General features: G+C 35.8%; 1 protein-coding gene across 7 annotated transcripts in view; it reads right to left on the bottom strand.

Moving 5' to 3' along the window:
* LOC137235415 (potassium voltage-gated channel protein Shal-like) overlaps nucleotides 1–19,058 on the bottom strand; it is a 1,011,987-nt gene that overhangs the window by 555,521 nt on the left and 437,408 nt on the right. For 2 of the 7 annotated variants that reach the window (XR_010947886.1, XR_010947885.1), the window contains exon 3: nucleotides 18,068–18,234. The exons of 4 other annotated variants lie outside the window; for them this stretch is intronic. Coding sequence is in view for 1 of the 3 variants with exons in the window: in XM_067758388.1 (XP_067614489.1) it covers nucleotides 17,468–18,011; nucleotides 18,068–18,234 (711 nt within the window). In the remaining 2 variants the exon portion in view is untranslated. Of the gene's footprint in view, nucleotides 1–17,446; nucleotides 18,012–18,067; nucleotides 18,235–19,058 lie in introns of those variants that run through there. One more of the 7 variants, XM_067758388.1, reaches the window with a different exon arrangement.

The following is a 19,058-nucleotide window of genomic DNA, read 5'->3' as shown; positions in this document are numbered from 1 at the left end:
AAAAAATTCGATTGAACCATGTCCGTCCGTCCGTCCGTCCGTTAACACGATAACTTGAGTAAATTTTGAGGTATCTTGATGAAATTTGGTATGTAGGTACCTGGGCACTCATCTCAGATCGCTATTTAAAATGAACGATATCGGACAATAACCACGCCCACTTTTTTGATATCGAAAATTTCGAAAAATCGAAAAAGTGCCATAATTCCTTACCAAATACGGATAAAGCGATGAAACTTGGTAGGTGAGTTGGACTTATGACGCAGAATAGAAAACTAGTAAAATTTTGGACAATGGGCGTGGCACCGCCCACTTTTAAAAGAAGGTAATTTAGAAGTTTTGCAATCTGTAATTTGGCAGTCGTTGAAGATATCATGATGAAATTTGGCAGGAACGTTACACTTATTACTATATGCCTGTTTAATAAAAATTAGCAAAAACGGAGAACGACCACGCCCACTTTTAAAAATTTTTTTTTTAAATTCAAATTTTAAAAGAAAAGTTAATATCTTTACAGTATATAAGTAAATTAAGTCAATATTCAACTCCAGTAATGATATGGTGCAACAAAACACAAAAATAAAAGAAAATTTCAAAATGGGTGTGGCTCCGCCCTTTTTCATTTAATTTGTCTAGGATACTTTTAATGCCATAAGTCGAACAAAAATTTACCAATCCTTGTGAAATTTGGTAGAGGCTTAGATTCTAGGACGATAACTGGTTTCTGTGAAAAAGGGCGAAATCGGTTGAAGCCACGCCCAGTTTTTATACACAGTCGACCGTCTGTCCTTCCGCTCGGCCGTTAACACGATAACTTGAGCAAGAATCGATATATCTTTACTAAACTGACGTACTTACCTGAACTCACTTTGTATTGGTGTAAAAAATGGCCGAAATCCGACTATGACCACGCCCACTTTTTCGATTTCGAAAATTACGAAAAATAAAAAAATGCCATAATTATATACCAAATACGAAAAAAGGGATGAAACATGGTAATTGTATTGGTGTATTGACGCAAAATATAACTTTAGAAAAAAACTTGGTAAAATGGGTGTGACACCTACCATATTAAGTAGAAGAAAATGAAAAAGTTTTGCAGGGCGAAATCAAAAGCCCTTGGAATCTTGGAAGGAATACTGTTCGTGGTATTACATATATAAATAAATTAGCGGTACCCGACAGATGATGTTCTGGATCACCCTGGTCCACAGTTTGGTCGATATCTCGAAAACGCCTTCACATATACAACTAAGGGCCACTCCCTTTTAAAACCCTCATTAATACCTTTAATTTGATACCCATATCGTACAAACACATTCTAGAGTCACCCCTGGTCCACGGTTATGGCGATATCTCGAAAAGGGGTCCACATATAGAACTAAGGCCCACTCCTTTTTAAAATACTCATTAACACCTTTCATTTGATACCCATATCGTACAAACAAATTCTAGAGTCGCCCCTGGTCCACCTTTATGGCGATATTTCGAAAAGGCGTCCACCTTAAGAATTAAGGCCCACGCCCTTTTAAAATACTCTTTAACACCTTTCATTTGATACCCATATCGTACAAACAAATTCTAGAGTCACCCCTGGTCCACGTTTATGGCGATATCTCGAAAAGGCATCCACCTATAGAACTAAGGCCCACTCCTTTTTAAAATACTCATTAACACCTTTCATTTGATACCCATATCGTAAAAACAAATTCTAGAGTCACCCCTGGTCCACCTTTATGGCGATATTTCGAAAAGGCGTCCACCTATATAACTAAGGCGCACGCCCTTTTAAAATACTCATTAACACCTTTCATTTTATACCCATATCTTACAAACAAATTCTAGAGTCACACCTGGTCCACGTTTATGGCGATATCTCGAAAAGGGGTCCACATATAGAACTAAGGCCTACTCCTTTTTAAAATACTCATTAACACCTTTCATTTGATACCCATATCGTACAAACAAATCATAGAGTCACCCCTGGTCCACCTTTATGGCCATATTTCGAAAAGGCGTCCACCTATATAACTAAGGCGCACGCCCTTTTAAAATACTCATTAACACCTTTCATTTTATACCCATATCTTACAAACAAATTCTAGAGTCACCCCTGGTCCACCTTTATGGCGATATCTCGAAAAGGCGTCCACCTATAGAACTTAGGCCCACTCCCTTTTAAAATTATCATTAACACATTTCATTTGATACCCATATCGTACAGTCAAATTCTAGAGTCAGGCTTGGTCCACCTTTATGGCGATATCCCTAAATGGCGTCCACCTATAGAACTAAGGCCCACGCCCTTTTAAAATACACATTAACACCTTTCATTTGATACCCATATTATACAAACGCATTCTAGAGTCTCCCCTGGTCCACTTTTATAACGATATCTCGAAAAGGCGTCCACCTATAGAACTAAGGCCCACTCCCTTTTAAAACACTTATTAACACCTTTCGTTTGATACCCATATTTTACAAACGCATTCTAGAGTCAACCCTGGTCCACTTTTATAACGATATTCCGAAAAGGCGTCCACCTATAGAACTAAGGCCCACACCCTTTCAAAATACTCATTAACACCTTTCGTTTGATACCCATATTGTACAAACGGATTCTAAAGTCAACCCTGGTCCACTTTTATAACGATATTCCGAAAAGGCGTCCACCTATATAACTAAGGCGCACGCCCTTTTAAAATACTCATTAACACCTTTCATTTTATACCCATATCTTACAAACAAATTCTAGAGTCACCCCTGGTCCACCATTATGGCGATATCTCGAAAAGGCGTCCACCTATAGAACTTAGGCCCACTCCCTTTTAAAATTATCATTAACACATTTCATTTGATACCCATATCGTACAGTCAAATTCTAGAGTCAGGCCTGGTCCACCTTTATGGCGATATCCCTAAATGGCGTCCACCTATAGAACTAAGGCCCACGCCCTTTTAAAATACTCATTAACACCTTTCATTTGATACCCATATCGTACAAACAAATTCTAGAGTCACCCCTGGTCCACCTTTATGGCGATATTTCGGAAAGGCGTCCACCTATATAACTAAGGCGCACGCCCTTTTAAAATACTCATTAACACCTTTCATTTTATACCCATATCTTACAAACAAATTGTAGAGTCACACCTGGTCCACGTTTATGGCGATATTTCGAAAAGGGGTCCACATATAGAACTAAGGCCCACACCCTTTCAAAATACTCATTAACACCTTTCATTTGATACCCATATAGTACAAACAAATTCTAGAGTCACCCCTGGTGCACCTTTATGGCGATATTTCGAAAAGGCGTCCACCTACAGAACTAAGGACCACGCCCTTTTAAAATACGCATTAACACCTTTCATTTGATACCAATATCGTACAAACAAAGTCTAGAGTCACCCCTGGTCCACCTTTATGGCGATATTTAAAAAAGGCGTCCACCTATATAACTAAGGCGCACGCCCTTTTAAAATACACATTAACACCTTTCATTTGATACCCATATCGTACAAACAAATTCTAGAGTCACCCCTGGTCCACCTTTATGGCGATATCTCGAAAAGGCGTCCACCTATAGAACTAAGGCCCACGCCCTTTTAAAATACACATTAACACCTTTCATTTGATACCCATATTGTACAAACGCATTCTAGAGTCACCCCTGGTCCACTTTTATAACGATATTCCGAAAAGGCGTCCACCTATAGAACTAAGACCCACTCCGTTTTAAAACACTTATTAACACCTTTCGTTTGATACCCATATTGTACAAACGGATTCTAAAGTCAACCCTGGTCCACTTTTATAACGATATTCCGAAAAGGCGTCCACCTATAGAACTAAGGCCCACTCCCTTTCAAAATACTCATTAACAGCTTTCATTTGATACCCATATAGTACAAACAAATTCTAGAGTCCCCCCTAGTCCACCTTTCTGGCGATATCTCGAAAAGGCGTCCACATATAGAACTAAGGCCCACGCCCTCTTAAAATACTCATTAACACCTTTCATTTGATACTCATATCGTACAAACAAATTCTAGAGTCACCCCTGATCCATCTTTATGGCGATATCTTGAAACGGCGTCCATTTATAGAACTTAGGCCCACGCCCTTTTAAGATACTCATTAATACCTTTCATTTGATACCCATATCGTACAAAATAAATTCTAGAGTCACCCCTGGTCCACCTTTATGGCGATATCTCGAAACGGCGTCCATCTATAGAACTTAGGCCCACGCCCTTTTAAAATACTCATTAATACCTTTCATTTGATACCCATATTGTACAAAATAAATTCTAGAGTCACCTCTGGTCCACCTTTATGGCGATATCTCGAAAAGGCGTCCACCTATAGAACTTAGGCCCACTCCCTTTTAAAATTATCATTAACAAATTTCATTTGATACCCATATCGTACAAACAAATTCTAGAGTCAGGCCTGGTCCACCTTTATGGCGATATCCCTAAATGGCGTCCATCTGTAGAACTATGGTCCACTTCCTCTTAAAATACTCTTTAATACCTTCCATTTGATACACATGTCATACAAACACATTCCATTGTTACCCTAGGTTCTTTTTACAACATGGTGATTTTCCCTTACTTTGTCTCCACAGCTCTCAACTGAGTATGTAGTGTTCGGTTACACCCGAACTTAGCCTTCCTTACTTGTTTCCTCTCAAAAATATCGGATATATAACAAATTGTTAATATTTCAGAGTTTACAAAATTTCTTGGATTCCGCAATTGGAATAAAAATTTGCGCTAATTACAACGCAAACAATGAATTGGGTGCATCAGACAGAGAGACTTTGATACCAAATATAGTCAGAGATCATTTAGAGAAAGACGTGCCCAGTAAAACGATTTCCATCAGAAAAAAAAAGTACAAAACTAGGAAAAATACATATACAACTGTTTGATCCTATTTTATTGCTTACAGGAATTTTATTTTCAAAAGGAAAAGCGGAACGGAAAACTGTACAAGAAATACCGTTCGATAAACTTTGGCTAAAAACAAGAAATTCGCCTTGGGAGACGGTGGAATCCAAATGGAACTCCAGCTTTGCTCTTCGGCGACATGACTTTAATATCCATCCGCTACAATTTATACTTTCTGACTGGCCACTGTATGCGTATAGTAACGGATATCGTTTGGTAGAAAATTTAATTTATATAGGTAATATATAACTAAAAAATTTATATTTTTATATTTAGGTCGATATTGATTTCCATAATTTGTACGCGGAAAAGTCAAACTTATTTCTTAACAACTGGAATTCTCTGAAGGATAATATCATAGCAGTATGCAAAAATATTGTTAAATTGCCAGCTGCTAAAAAAAATTATAAATAATCTTCCAACAAACAAAGGTAAAAAAACAATTTAAACTTATGAAATAAAGAACTAATTTAATTATAATTTTTAAATTTTCTTCCAGATTTAGAATTAATTGAAGTCTCGAAGGTGCTGGCAGCAATTTTTAAGCTTGTGGCAAGAAAAACAATTGCGAAACAGACGTGGAAGGTTAGTACAGGCGACGCTTGGAATTCCTTCGTCGTTGAAATAAACAGCGCTGCTGACATACAAAGCACTATAAACAAGCGTATAGAATTTTGTGTGAGCAAGAACATAAATTTTCAACCATTTTTGATCATTCTTAAGGATCGAAATGATATCAGTTCATATCAATATGTTCTAATCGTGGAAAGTCTAATTTATCTTTTTGCTGACGCTTTTAATGCTTTTGATATATATTTCAAGTGTTTTTAAACGGTTTTATTTAGCTTGAGTTGACAGGCTGCACGGCCGTTGTGAACGAATCTTGTAATTAAAATTTAAGTAACTTCCCGATAAGCTACAAGCTTGAAACTTGGAATGTAGTTCAGAACCCGATGACAATGCAATACTAAGAAAAAATCGCCACTAGGTGGCGAAAGGATCGAGATATTCGCAAAATACGCATTTGGGGTCCGTTTTGGCTCATATTTGGAGCACATAATACATGCAAGAATAGAAATCGACCTGTGAAAAAAAATCGCCGCTAGGTGGCGCATGGATCGAGATATTCACAAAAATCATATTTGTGGCCCGATTTGGCTCATATTTGGAACACATAATACATGCAAGAATAGAAATCGACCTGTGAAAAAAATCGCCGCTGGTGGCGCATAGATCGAGATATTCACAAAACTCGTATTTGTGGTCCGATTTGGCTCATATTTGGAACACATAATACATGCAAGAATAGAAAGCGACCTATGATGCCCGATTTGGCTCATATTTGGAACAAATATTGCATACAGTCCGGTAGAAGTGACATCAAATATTTTGGAGTTGGAGGAGGGACAAGCATACGTGGCGCAGAGTCGAGTAAAGTCTTTGGAAGGATTATGTATTGAGGACTTATGTTGTAACAAATTGTCAGGAAAGAGTCCTTGTAATAATGAGTCACTAAATGAACTAAATAGAATGAGAAATAATAGGCAATTAAATAAAGACTAAAAACTTGAAAATAAAATAATTAAAAAAATTTTTTTAAGTTAAACGGTTTTATTGAAAACAATACTTACATTAAGTAGTAATTATACTTAAAGATAGAAAAGAATTAGGTAGGTCCTAGGTACTAGTCATCACACTCCTCATCGGTCTAGGGCGTTGATCAGACAATTAAATAAAATCGTTGGGCGCGTGAAATTTCTAACAATGTGAGGCGTAGCATAACCTGATTAAGGTTCAGTTGGTCTTGTATATGACTATCAATAGAAATGTGACGCATCCAACGCATTTATTTAATTGTTTTATCAACGCCCTAGACTGATGAGGAGTGTTGTGACTAGTACCTAGACCTACCTAATTATTTTCTATCTTTAAGTATTATTACTACTTAATGTAAGTATTGTTTTCAATAAAACCGTTTAACTTAAAATTTTCTTTTTATTATTTTATTTCGTCTTCAACCTAGAATACCCGTTTGAAATCACAATTTTCTGGAACTTTGTTCAACATATTTTAATGATATACCAACCACTAAAATAAACTCACCAGAACTAGATATTTTCACACAGTTAAAACAGAAATAATTTCAGAAATAAATTTATGTATTGTTGAAAAAAAATTAATAGTCATGAACTCTAACTGCTTTCTTTGCAATTCTTCCTTCGCATCGGCCGATGTACTAATAAGCCATTTGAAACTAATACTCTCCCTCAAAAAGCATAACCAATTAGTATGTTCCAAATGTCATTGCAAATTTCATGACTTTTCTATCTATAAAAAACATATTTTAAGTGTTTGCCAGGTTAAAATGTTAACAAATGAACCACATTTTCCAATTGAAGCATAATCTGCAACAATATATAATAACATGATTCGTGATCAAAAAAGAAATAGTAGAGAAATGGTGATCCCTGAAAAAAGACAGAAACTTGAAATCATAAATGAGGCAGATATTGAAATTTAAAAAAAAAAATATGCGAGGCATCGCATTAGCATTTGTTAGCAATCTTTTCAGTGGAAATCATATGACCACGAAATCTATTCAATCAATATTAGCATATTTTACAGATATAATAACCAAACCGATGTTTACATTATTGTCAGATATAATAATTCCAATAGTCCCGTCGAAAGAGAAATGTAAAATAAAAAAACTTTTTAATTGCTGTTCTGATCCTTTTAAGGGTTTTAACACAGAATATTTATTTTTGAACACTATAGCTCAAAAATGTTTATACAAATCTCCTACTAAGCAAGAAATCGATAGTTCTGTATCACATATATATAAAAAAAAGTCGAGGTACTTTAACGATGAAAAAAAGCGAATTTATTTTAATGTCTATAGAGCATCAACTATTTTTTGAGCAAAAAAATGTTTTAAGAACAACTCCTAGCTACACAAATTCGTTAAGAAGTGTTAACGAAAATAAAATTACACATTTTGTGCAAGGTTCAATATGGAATGATAAACTAACACACTTCGACCAAGGACAAATTGTTATACCAATAATTTTGTATTACGATGATATAGAAATGGGTAATGCCTTAGGAAGTCATCCTGGAAATCAATCCATTGCTGCATTTTACTATCATATTCCGTCATTGCCTGAAAATTGTAATTCAGTAGATAATATCTTTGTTGCGATGCTAATGAAAACAGCTTATTTCAAAAAGTTTGCCCTCTCAAAACCGTTGACTCCATTCATTGACATATTGAGAACTTTAGAAAAGGGAAGAGAGATAAATACAAAAGATGGAATTTTTAATGTTCATTTCGTAGTTGGACTTGTAATTGGCGATAACTTGGCGTTGAATAATCTTTTAGGATTTTCTGGATCTTTAAGCCATAATTTCAGTTGCAGAATATGTAAAATGTCTAAACTTGAAATTAATAATTCATTAGTAGAAAACAGCAGCCTTTTAAGAAATTTGGAAACTTATAATAAAGATCTCCTTACAAATGATTATAGCAAAACTGGTGTAAAAACCAATTCACCATTAAATGCATTAACAATGTTCCCTGTCACATAAAGCTTGTATTCTGATTTTATGCATGATTGCTTAGAAGGTTGTGTAAAATTCCGTTTAATAGAATCTCTAAAATATTTTATATTAGAAAAAATTTTTTTTCAATCAATGTCTTAAATGACAAAATGAATACATTTTAATACGGTTCCATTGAGCTTAGAAGCAAGCCTCCTGGCAACATTAAATTAGAGCACTTAAAACAAAATAAACTTAACTTTTCAGCCAGAGAAACATTTTCTTTTTTGCGCTATTTTACCGTGTTCGTAGGCGAATTCGTTCCTCAAAAAAATAAAGTATGGCGGTATATTATCAAGTTGAAAGAGTTGATAGATTTTTTATTGAAAGATTCTTTTAGTAAGGCAGAACTTCTAAGTTTGACTTGCATTATATCTGAGCACCATAAAATGTATACGGATTGCTTTAAAACTAATTTAAAGCCAAAACGCCATAACATAACACATTATGGATCTATTATAAGAGCAGTTGGCCCTTTAAACGACTTATGGTGTATGAGACATGAAAGTAAAAAGAAAATGTTAAAAGAATACTCCAAAGTTTCATATTCGATAGTTAATTTAGAGCTATCAATAGCAAAAAAGTTCTGTGTAAAATTTTCAAATCAAATGCTTGTAAACAAGGATTCCTTCAATATCATTCAAATTAATAATATGAAAACAGTCACAACTCAAGAATATTCATTTAAACAATTACTACTACCATTCGAAACAAAAAAAGAACTAAATGTTTCAAATTCTATAGTTACAAAGAACAGTTTACAAAATTGGGTACTATACTTTTATGAAGCAGTGTGTTTATAGTATTGACGATATAATTTTATTAGAAGACGACATATATTTATTACTTAATGACTACCAAATTTAAAATTTTGATTTTCATTATTATGCTTATATTATTGGGGAAAGAACGGAAAATTATGTATTAAAATCCATTACAGAAATTGAATTTCCTAAACCCTTTGAGCTTCATCCAATATTAAGCACTAAACTATGTTTTATGATAAAATTTTTATAGAAATGCAAAAAAATTAATTACTTTATAAATTATATAAAATAAACAACTTAATACTGAAGTATATGATTTATTTTATTTTAATATGTATATATATAATATTAGTTAGTAAGCAATTGTACTTTGAAATAAAGGCGTTTGAAAATAAATAATAATTTAAAAAAACTAAAAAACACGCTTTTATATGAAACCGAACTAAAAAATAGAAAATAATTTTCAATTAAAAAGAGTTTATATAACAGTAGTCGAAGGTCAAACAATCGTTTATAGTTAATCACCTCAAAATAAAATTATAATAAAATTTAAGTTATTAAGAGAATAATTTAATTCAGAGTAGAAAGCGTGGAGTGCATTTGACTACATTTCATATCTTTCCTCTCAGATAGTTGCCAATAGAATGATTGTAACATTCAATATTAAGCATCCCACGCTTTTTACTGTGAATTAACTTATTCTGTTAATAACTTAAATTTTATTATAATTTTATTTTGAGGTGATTAACTATAAAGGATTTTTTGACCTTCTATTACTGTTATATAAACTCTTTTTAATTGAAAAATATTTTCTATTTTTTAGTTCGGTTTAGGATAAAAGCGTGTTTTTTTTAGTTTTTTAAATTATTATTTATTTTTAATTTTTTAGTTCAAGTAATTTTAAAAGTTTTAGTCGAGAGTGATGAAACCTCGAAACGCTAGTGGTCCATGGATGAATCCAACCCCACGGCACCGAAAAGGGCCAAAACGAAGGGAGGCTGGACGCGGTCTTTCGCCGAAATTGCCAAGGGTCTGCAAATCATTGGCATTATAGATGAGAGCAGCGAAGATGGCAGGATCCCGAAACAACAGTGGAAGTGGATCGAGGACGCGCTCGCTACGGTGCATTCAAAGTGGTAATAAGGCCAATTGACCTTATGGCCGTTGACCTTATGTCACCACACCATCGCATTAATGCATTGTCATCGAGCCTTGATACGTGTGCAAAGTTTCAATCAAACTTATGGCCATCCAAAGTGGTAATAAGGCCAATTGACCTTATGGCCGTTGACCTTATGTCACCAAACCATCACATTATTGCATTGACATCGAGCCTTGATACGTGTGCAAAGTTTCAATCAAACGTATGGCCATTCAAAATGGTAATAAGGCCAATTGACCTTATGGCCGTTGACCTTATGTCACCACACCATCACATTAATGCATTTTCATCGAGATATGCTATGTGTGCAAAGTTTCAATCAAACTTATGGGCATTCAAAGTGGTAATAAGGCCAATTGACCTTATGGCCGTTGCCCTTATGTCAACACACCATCACATTAATGCATTGTCATCGGTCCTTGATACGTGTGCAAAGTTTCAAATTAATCAGACTTCCAGAAACCGGTGAAAATTAAGCTCAACGATTCCGTTACATACAGGCCAAGCTAATAAAAGCGTGTTAAAAAAAGCTCCAGTATGCTCTTTCGTAGATGTGCCATGCATCCACTTCTATTATTAATACAGGAATGCGTTTTTCGCATTATGTGCAAGGTTTCAAATCTATGGCCATTTGGGGTGGTCATAAATTCAATTGACATTATGTCCGTTAACGTTATGTCACCCCACCATCACATTATTGCATTATCATCGAGCCTTGATATGTGTGCAAAGTTTCAACCAAACTTATGGCCATTCAAAGTGGTAATAAGGCCAATTGACAATATGGCCGTTGCCCTTATGTCACCACACCATCACATTAATACATTGTCATCGGTCCTTGATATGTGTGCAAAGTTTCAAATTAATCAAACTTCTAGAAACCGGTGAAAATTAAGCTCAAAATTCCGTTACATACAGGCCAAGCTAATAAAAGCGTGTTAATAAAGGAATGCGTTTTTCGTATTATGTGCAAGGTTTCAAATCTATGGTTATTTGGGGTGGTCAAAAGTTCAATTGACCTTATGTGCGTTAACCTTATGTCACCCCACCATCACATTATTGCATTGTCATCGAGCCTTGATACGTGTGCAAAGTTTCAATTAAACTTATGGCCATTCAAAGTGGTAATAAGGCCAATTAACCTTATGGCCCTTGACCTTATGTCACCACACCATTACATTAATGCATTGTCATCGACCCTTGATACGTGTGCAAAGTTTCAATCAAACTTATGGCCATTCAAAGTGGTAATAAGGCCAATTGACCTTATGGCCGTTGACCTTATGTCACCACACCATCATATTAGTGCATTTTCTTCGAGCCCTGATATGTGTGCAAAGCTTCAATCAAACTTATGCCATTCAAAGTGGTAATAAGGTCAACTGACCTTATGGCCGTTGACCTTGTGTCACCACACTATCATATTAATGCATTGTCATCAGTCCTTGATACGTATGCAAAGTTTCAAATTAATCAGACTTCTAGAAACCCGTGTAAATTAAGTTCAAAGATTGCGTTACATACAGGCCAAGCTAATAAAAGCGTGTTAATAAAATGAAATTATTGTAGAAGCATTTAAACTGCAATATCAATACAGAAAGTGCAGATAACAACAACAAAATATACATTGGCGTCACATGTGTACCTTAACTAACGGACAACAACACTTTATGTAAAATTATCAAAAGCAACAATTTAAGCTACGCACACAAACCGCATCACACAATTCGCAGCATATACACAAAAACAAAGGACAAACTCTTTATTGTTATTGTAAGTGAAATTGGTTGTTCTACATTTTAAATTTTATGAATGTTTTGACATATACAATAATGTTTGTTATCTTTTTATGAAAAATATATAGTGTAGCCACTGATGATGCTGAAATATTCAGCGAAACGTTGGGCAAGAAGGTGAAATAAAGCGTTTATTTGCACAAACATAATTAGGTCTAACTAGCCTACGATCCTTACTAATATTCAATTAAAACTGACCGCAAAAACAACAAAATTTAATAAAGAACAGCTACACAACATAGTGTATGAAACACAGTGCAAAGGCAAACAAGGGGAAAGCTGCAATAAAGTTTACATTGGCACAACAAAAAGATCGTTTGAAACAAGGGTAAACGAACATAAATCGGATGCCAAAAACAACAAATACACTAAAACATTGCCGCAGCACCTGATAGAACCAGTAGATGATTTTAGCAACACAAAAATATTGGATGTGGAGAACAGAACAAGAAGAAGGATGACGCTAGAAGGGTTACGAATACAACAACAATTTAACAAAGGAATGAATTTTAAAGAAGACGTTGACAACATATATGCTACTGCGATCACACAAAATGTTTGAGCCTGTACAAGAGAAGATGTGCGTTGTTTTTTTTATATATATAATTTTGCATTGATTATACCCAGATGTGGTATTTAAATAACTGTTAACTTAGTAAGTGTAACATGGAAATATTATTTGTTACTCTTTGGTTGCTAACTCATATTCTAAGTCGTGAATATATGCATCAACATCTACGTAATCTACTGTTTCATCGTCTTTATATATTGTATTTCCGGGTCCCAAATAATTATGCCCTGAATATGTGAATCCGTCCCTGTATTTAAACATACTAATTTTAGAAATGTTGCACACGGCGTTAAATACCTTTTAGCAATATTGTATCATATCTATTTTTAGCAGTATCGCTATTGCGCAGTTGGAATATGCGCAGTAAAAATAATAAAACCAAAGATTATCGAAAATAAAGATGTTGCAGGGACGAAAAATCGTGTGAAGCAAGCTTCACAAAATTCTAGTAGGTCACATTCACCACTTACCACAGCTGAATTTGTTAAACTACCACTGTCTGTATTTGTTATTTAACAATTATTTGTACACTTTTTATTCAGCTAATGTGTTCAGAATTCACATTTTTACTCTCTAAAACTCCAATCAGTGTATTTCTGTGCTTAAATTATGTTAAAAATTGTTTTAAAGTTGTAGGTGTGGTGAAAGTGACCTACTAGAATTTTGTTACGCTCCGCTGCTTTCCACCGAAGTTTGTGCCTGCAACATCTTTATTTTCAATAATCTTTGATAAAACATTATGACGACGACAAGAACGACAAGAACGCTGGCAGAGGCAGAGACAACGCCGGCAGAGGAAGCAATTTTCTCAGATCATGATATTAGCATCATGGCCTACGGCCGATGCTGTCGATCGGAAAATTGATTCCTCCGGCGGCTTGTCTCTGCCTCTTCCAGCGTTCTTGTCGTTCTTGTCGTCGTCGTCGTCATAATTTTTTATTATTTTTACTGCGCATATTCCTAAAAATAGATATGATACAATGTTGCTAAAAGGTATTTAACGCCGTGTGCAAGATTTCTAAAATTAGTATGTTTAAATACAGGGGCGGATTCACATATCCAGGGCATAATTATTTGGGACCAGGAAATACAATATATAAAGACGATGAACCAGTAGATGACGTAGATGTTGATGCATATATTCACGACTTAGAATATGAGTTAGCAACCAAAGAGGAACAAATAAGAGAAGCTGATCTTGAAGCAATAAATAATTATATACATGATTGGAAACATAATCAAACTTTAGCAGAACTAATTGGAATTATTGGATTATCTGTTAAATATGGTTTTGAAACAATTTTCGGTGTTCAATACCCAAGTATGCCAAATAGAGAAAAAACATTTGGTCAATTATTATATGTATATAGAGAAAAGCATTTAGCTCAAGAATGGGATAATATTAAATTTAAACCTGGAAGAGACGGTTTTAGAGATATTCATGATTTAAAAAAAATGCATTAATAGCTAAACAAATATATTCATATTACGCACCAGGAGGATATTATTATAATCAAATAAAAAAAGATTACGACGCGCAACGTAATATTTTAAATGAGGAACAAGCTACAACTTCTAGAAAAAATAACGAGACTTCCCGAAGCACCAGAACCAAAAACGAACCTCCCACCAAGCGAGCAAAGCCTTCAGACGATAGTGATACTGATCAAACAAGCGAGCCTGATCTTACATTTATTGAAAAGCCTAATTATCGTAATAATAATACTGTTAATATGGATGTTGATATGCAAGAAAATATTCATCTCCAAAGTGGTACAGGTCGTGGCCCGAATACCGGGGCGCGATCGGGTGCAACGGGGAGTGGAGATTCCCCTTCTAAGGGTATCGCATGGATAAGACCAAGTCAACCATGTTCTAGTAATTATATGAATTTTTCTAAAACAAAAATTTTATTAAGTTATGGTTATAGTACTGAAAATATACAAACTTCTGCAACTACTGATTAAATTACAACTTCATTATCTCTAATTCCTATAGATTTTGTACCGTTCTATTTAAGTGAAGCTGAATATGATATGTTACCTTCTACAGCAGAAGTTACAAAAGTAAAATGTAAAGTTAGACCATTGGGAACTCTAACAGCATTTGATGTTGGAGCAAATATGTCTGGCACTGCAACTTCAGGATATGTTCCCATAGGTTTAGTTGCAGAAGGATTAAATAAAAAATTCTATGGAAAAAATGTTAAATATACTTCTTCTGCAACTGATCCAATGAGAGTTATTGGAATTGAAAATATTCAGGCCCAAGAAATGTATGAAAAAAATTATAAACATGTTCCATCTAATGCTTTATGTGTACCTCAACCTATTGAACAATATTATATTCATGAATGGAATAGAGAAAAAAATCCAGATACAACCAAATTTCAAGATTATATTATTCAAAATAAAGGTTGTGTAAGAATGGATGAACAAGTTTATCAATGTTCAATAAATCAAGCTATTGGGATACCTATTGCTAATTATGAATATATACCAAAAAGCGGTTTTATTCAACGCGGAAAAGACCATTTTGTTCCATATACTCGTCAAAAATATAAAGTACATTCTATTAAAAATAGACCTCATAGTCATGTTTTACAATTTTTTAAAACTGGTTCTACTTCTACACCTGATGATATTGGTTTAAGTAAAACAAGTACAACACCAATTGTCATTAATAATATTAACGACATATATGCGAGGAAAATTGAATCTTATGGAACGTATCATCCTGTTAGAGGTGGTTTTGGATATGATACTCAACCTCAATTACATGTTGGTATAATCGCGACACAACAATTAAAGCATAACAGATAGTTCATCAACATATTTAAATAGTGCTTGTTATTGGAAAGTTGAATGTTCAATTGATATTAAATGCAATATTTCATCAGCTTTCGGAAATGGAACTAGTGTAAGTTGGCCGTTGGAAACGAATTTTACTGCTAATTAAAATCGTGCATACACTGATGGACAAACTTTATTCGGAGTACCCGATGATGAAAATGGAAAAATTGTAATAAATAACGAAGAATAAGAAGAAGAAGATAGTGAAAATTTTGAAGTAATAACAAAAACAAAAATGTTAAACTTATAATTAATCAATAATTTTATATTTATTTAATAAAAAATAACTTGATAATGGATTTGTTTTGTTGGTAGCTGCCCTGATAAGGATAGCTCACTTGGACAACACGAAGGTCCGTTGTGATACCACATACACCAAAAATAACGGTGACCTAGATCCAGCTACTTAGAGAATCGTTGGGTAGCAACGATAAAGCTCCGAATGATACCGATCTCACCTTTGGATATATCCTCGGGAGATCCAAGTGAGTCGCGACCGAAGTACTTTCGCCTAATTCTGGCAAAAGCTGGACAATCAAGCATAAAGTGATTTGGTGATTCCACCTCATCATCCTCCATACAGCTGCAGCAGGATGGAGTTTCCAGTATATTGAGACGTACCGCATGGATACCCATGGGACAGTGCCCTGTCAAAACCCCAATGACCATTGATAGGTGAGCCTTAGTGAACCCAATTATTTCAGCAGACCTCCTGCCATCCACTTTCGGCCAGAAAGATCTTGCTACCCTGCAAGACGTGGTATCCGCCCAACGTTTGCTGAGCTGATTCGAGGCCCAGCTATGGAGGAGCAATCCACAGGTGGCCAGCGGGATCCCGAAGTCCCTACAGCCATCTTCATCCGGTTCAGTTGTACCGATGCGGGCTAAGAGATCCGCTTGACAGTTACCCGTGATATCACTATGGCCCGGGACCCTGATAATCTTAATTGTAAAATAATTCGATGCAATTGCAAGCGAGGTCAGGCACTCCCAGACCACCCTCGATCGCACTGTAGTTGAGCTCAAGGCCTTGATAGCCGATTGGCTATCAGAGTAGATGTTAAATTCCCTAACCGTGGTAGCACTGGATAGCATTCCATCCACCGCATCCTTAATCGCAGCAATTTCCGCTTGGAATACACTGCAGTGATCAGCCAACTTAAACTTGCGGCTTAAATTTAGCTCTTGACAAAAGACCCCCCCACCAACCTTTCCATCCAGCTTTGACCCATCCGTGAACAAGTTAACCGGTCGAATGCCCCAGATAATTCCTCTTCCCCACTCCTATCTCTCTGGAACAACTGGGGTGAAGGTTGTATAGGGAGCTGTTATCGGCATACAGTAGTCCGTTCTGTCCGGGATGAAGTCGAAACTGGTAAGAAGGCTAGAGTGTCCGCGGTCAGAAAGTCTATATCCCATATCACGAAGCCTGACCAACGACCTTGCCGCGGCCGCCTTTTCCGCAATATCTACTGGGTATATGTTCAGCATGACGTTCAGTGCCAAGGTAGGCGTTGTTCTGAGAGCGCCACTGATACCGATCAGCGCCGTCCGTTGCACTGACACTAACATTTTGGAGGTGCTCGCCGTGTCCAGTGCTTTCCACCAGACCAGCACCCCATATAGCAGAATCGGTTTGACCACCAATGTGGATTCAGTATTAAATTCAGATGATAACCAAACAGATGTATTGGAGCTGTAGGATGCTTTTTTAAAAACTCTATTACTTTGTCTCCCTTTCCTCTCTTTTTGTTCCGGAATTTAATTGATCTGATTGGTCGCAGATAGCAATAACTTATGGCCAATTGATGGTTCGGATCCAGTGGAGAATTTATTAAAAATGTCGAACGACCACCACCTTCCTTCCACCATTCCGTATTCGACTTTTTTGAGATCTTCGAAAAATCGTAAGCGTCTAGTTTCACCACTTGGTAGCCACGTTCTCCCGGCGATTTTATAGTATAAGTACTCCCTGGAATCCTTCTGAAGATGGATTGACAAATTGACCCAATGCTGGAGCGAGAATTGCCAGCTTGGAACGACTCTTCTAGCATATCTTCTATTTATTTGTTTACGGAAGTGATAGTTAAAGTAACATCTACATGAGTTGTTTGAGCAGGAACAATCATGGACGATGTAGATGTGGTTTCCGTGATGCGCGATGATGAGCACGGCTCCTGAAAATTTTCTGCATAATTGTTCGTTATCCAATCTGATGTTTCCATGCTCATCGTTTGTTCCATATATGTCATGGCTCACTCGCTGTTTAGTAGGATGCTTACCAAACTCCTCATTGAACACTTTCCTAATTATAAAAATAAAATTATAGTTATTAATATAACTACAATCTTTAATTCTTACCTAATTCTTTCTTCTGGGCTAACAATGTTTTCTGCAGAAATACTAATGATTCCATTAGGGCATGAAGGTACCTCTTCGCCTCGTATTGCTTCTCCTTCAAGGAGAGAGATCAAAATCTCCAATGTCATAGTTATATCCAGCAAAAATTCTTTGATCCAAATTACCAACTGTAAGAAATATTATGAAACGCGATGTGTCGGTTAATGATTTTGAAAGAACATTTATTTTTGTGTACATTGAGTTGATTGATTAACAAATAAATTACGATTGCTAAATCACGTTAACATGTGGACTGTAAAAAATTCACTTGTTTTTTCTTCCGGATGTTTTTATATTACATTATATATGTACAAGAGAAAAAAAGGAATGTCACTAAAGAGAATACGAGAACAATAAATGAATGATATGTGACAAGAAACATAAAGAATAACAGCATTGTATTTAATCTTAGTAGTTGCATAAACATACTCCCCCGGTTGAAGTTCTTGCTGGGCTTCAACTAGTCGTCAATACTCAACGGGCATATTTCAGATATGGATATGCGATATTCTCCACTCGAAGTTTTGACATCCACTACCCGTACTAAACCATCACTTCCGGGATATAGCTGAGTTATGCGCCCCAATTGCCAACTGCAAGGCGCTAGGTTTACATCCTTGAGTATTACCACATCATCTAACTTTAAGTTTGCCAGTGCTTTATGCCATTTAGGTCTTCTACGCAGTTGGGTCAGATAGTCATCTGACCATTTTCGGCAAAACTCATTTACGATCGTTTGCATATAACGCCATCGATTCAAGGTGGAAACTGTGCTGCCTTGATCCGGTACGGACTTTATAGGGCGGATTATTAAGAAGTGTGCAGGAGTTAACGGATCGGTGTCGCCTTCAAACCGTAGACACAGTGGACGTGAGTTCGCGCAGGCCTCGATCTGACACAAAACGGTTGAGAGCTCCTCATAGGTAAAGGAACTAGTCCCCATGACTCGTCG

The sequence above is a fragment of the Eurosta solidaginis genome, chromosome X (assembly GCF_040869045.1).
Source record: "Eurosta solidaginis isolate ZX-2024a chromosome X, ASM4086904v1, whole genome shotgun sequence".
NCBI classification, from domain to species: domain Eukaryota; kingdom Metazoa; phylum Arthropoda; class Insecta; order Diptera; family Tephritidae; genus Eurosta; species Eurosta solidaginis.
Note: the sequence above shows the minus strand (reverse complement) of the source record. Positions and strands in the feature narration are given on the sequence as shown.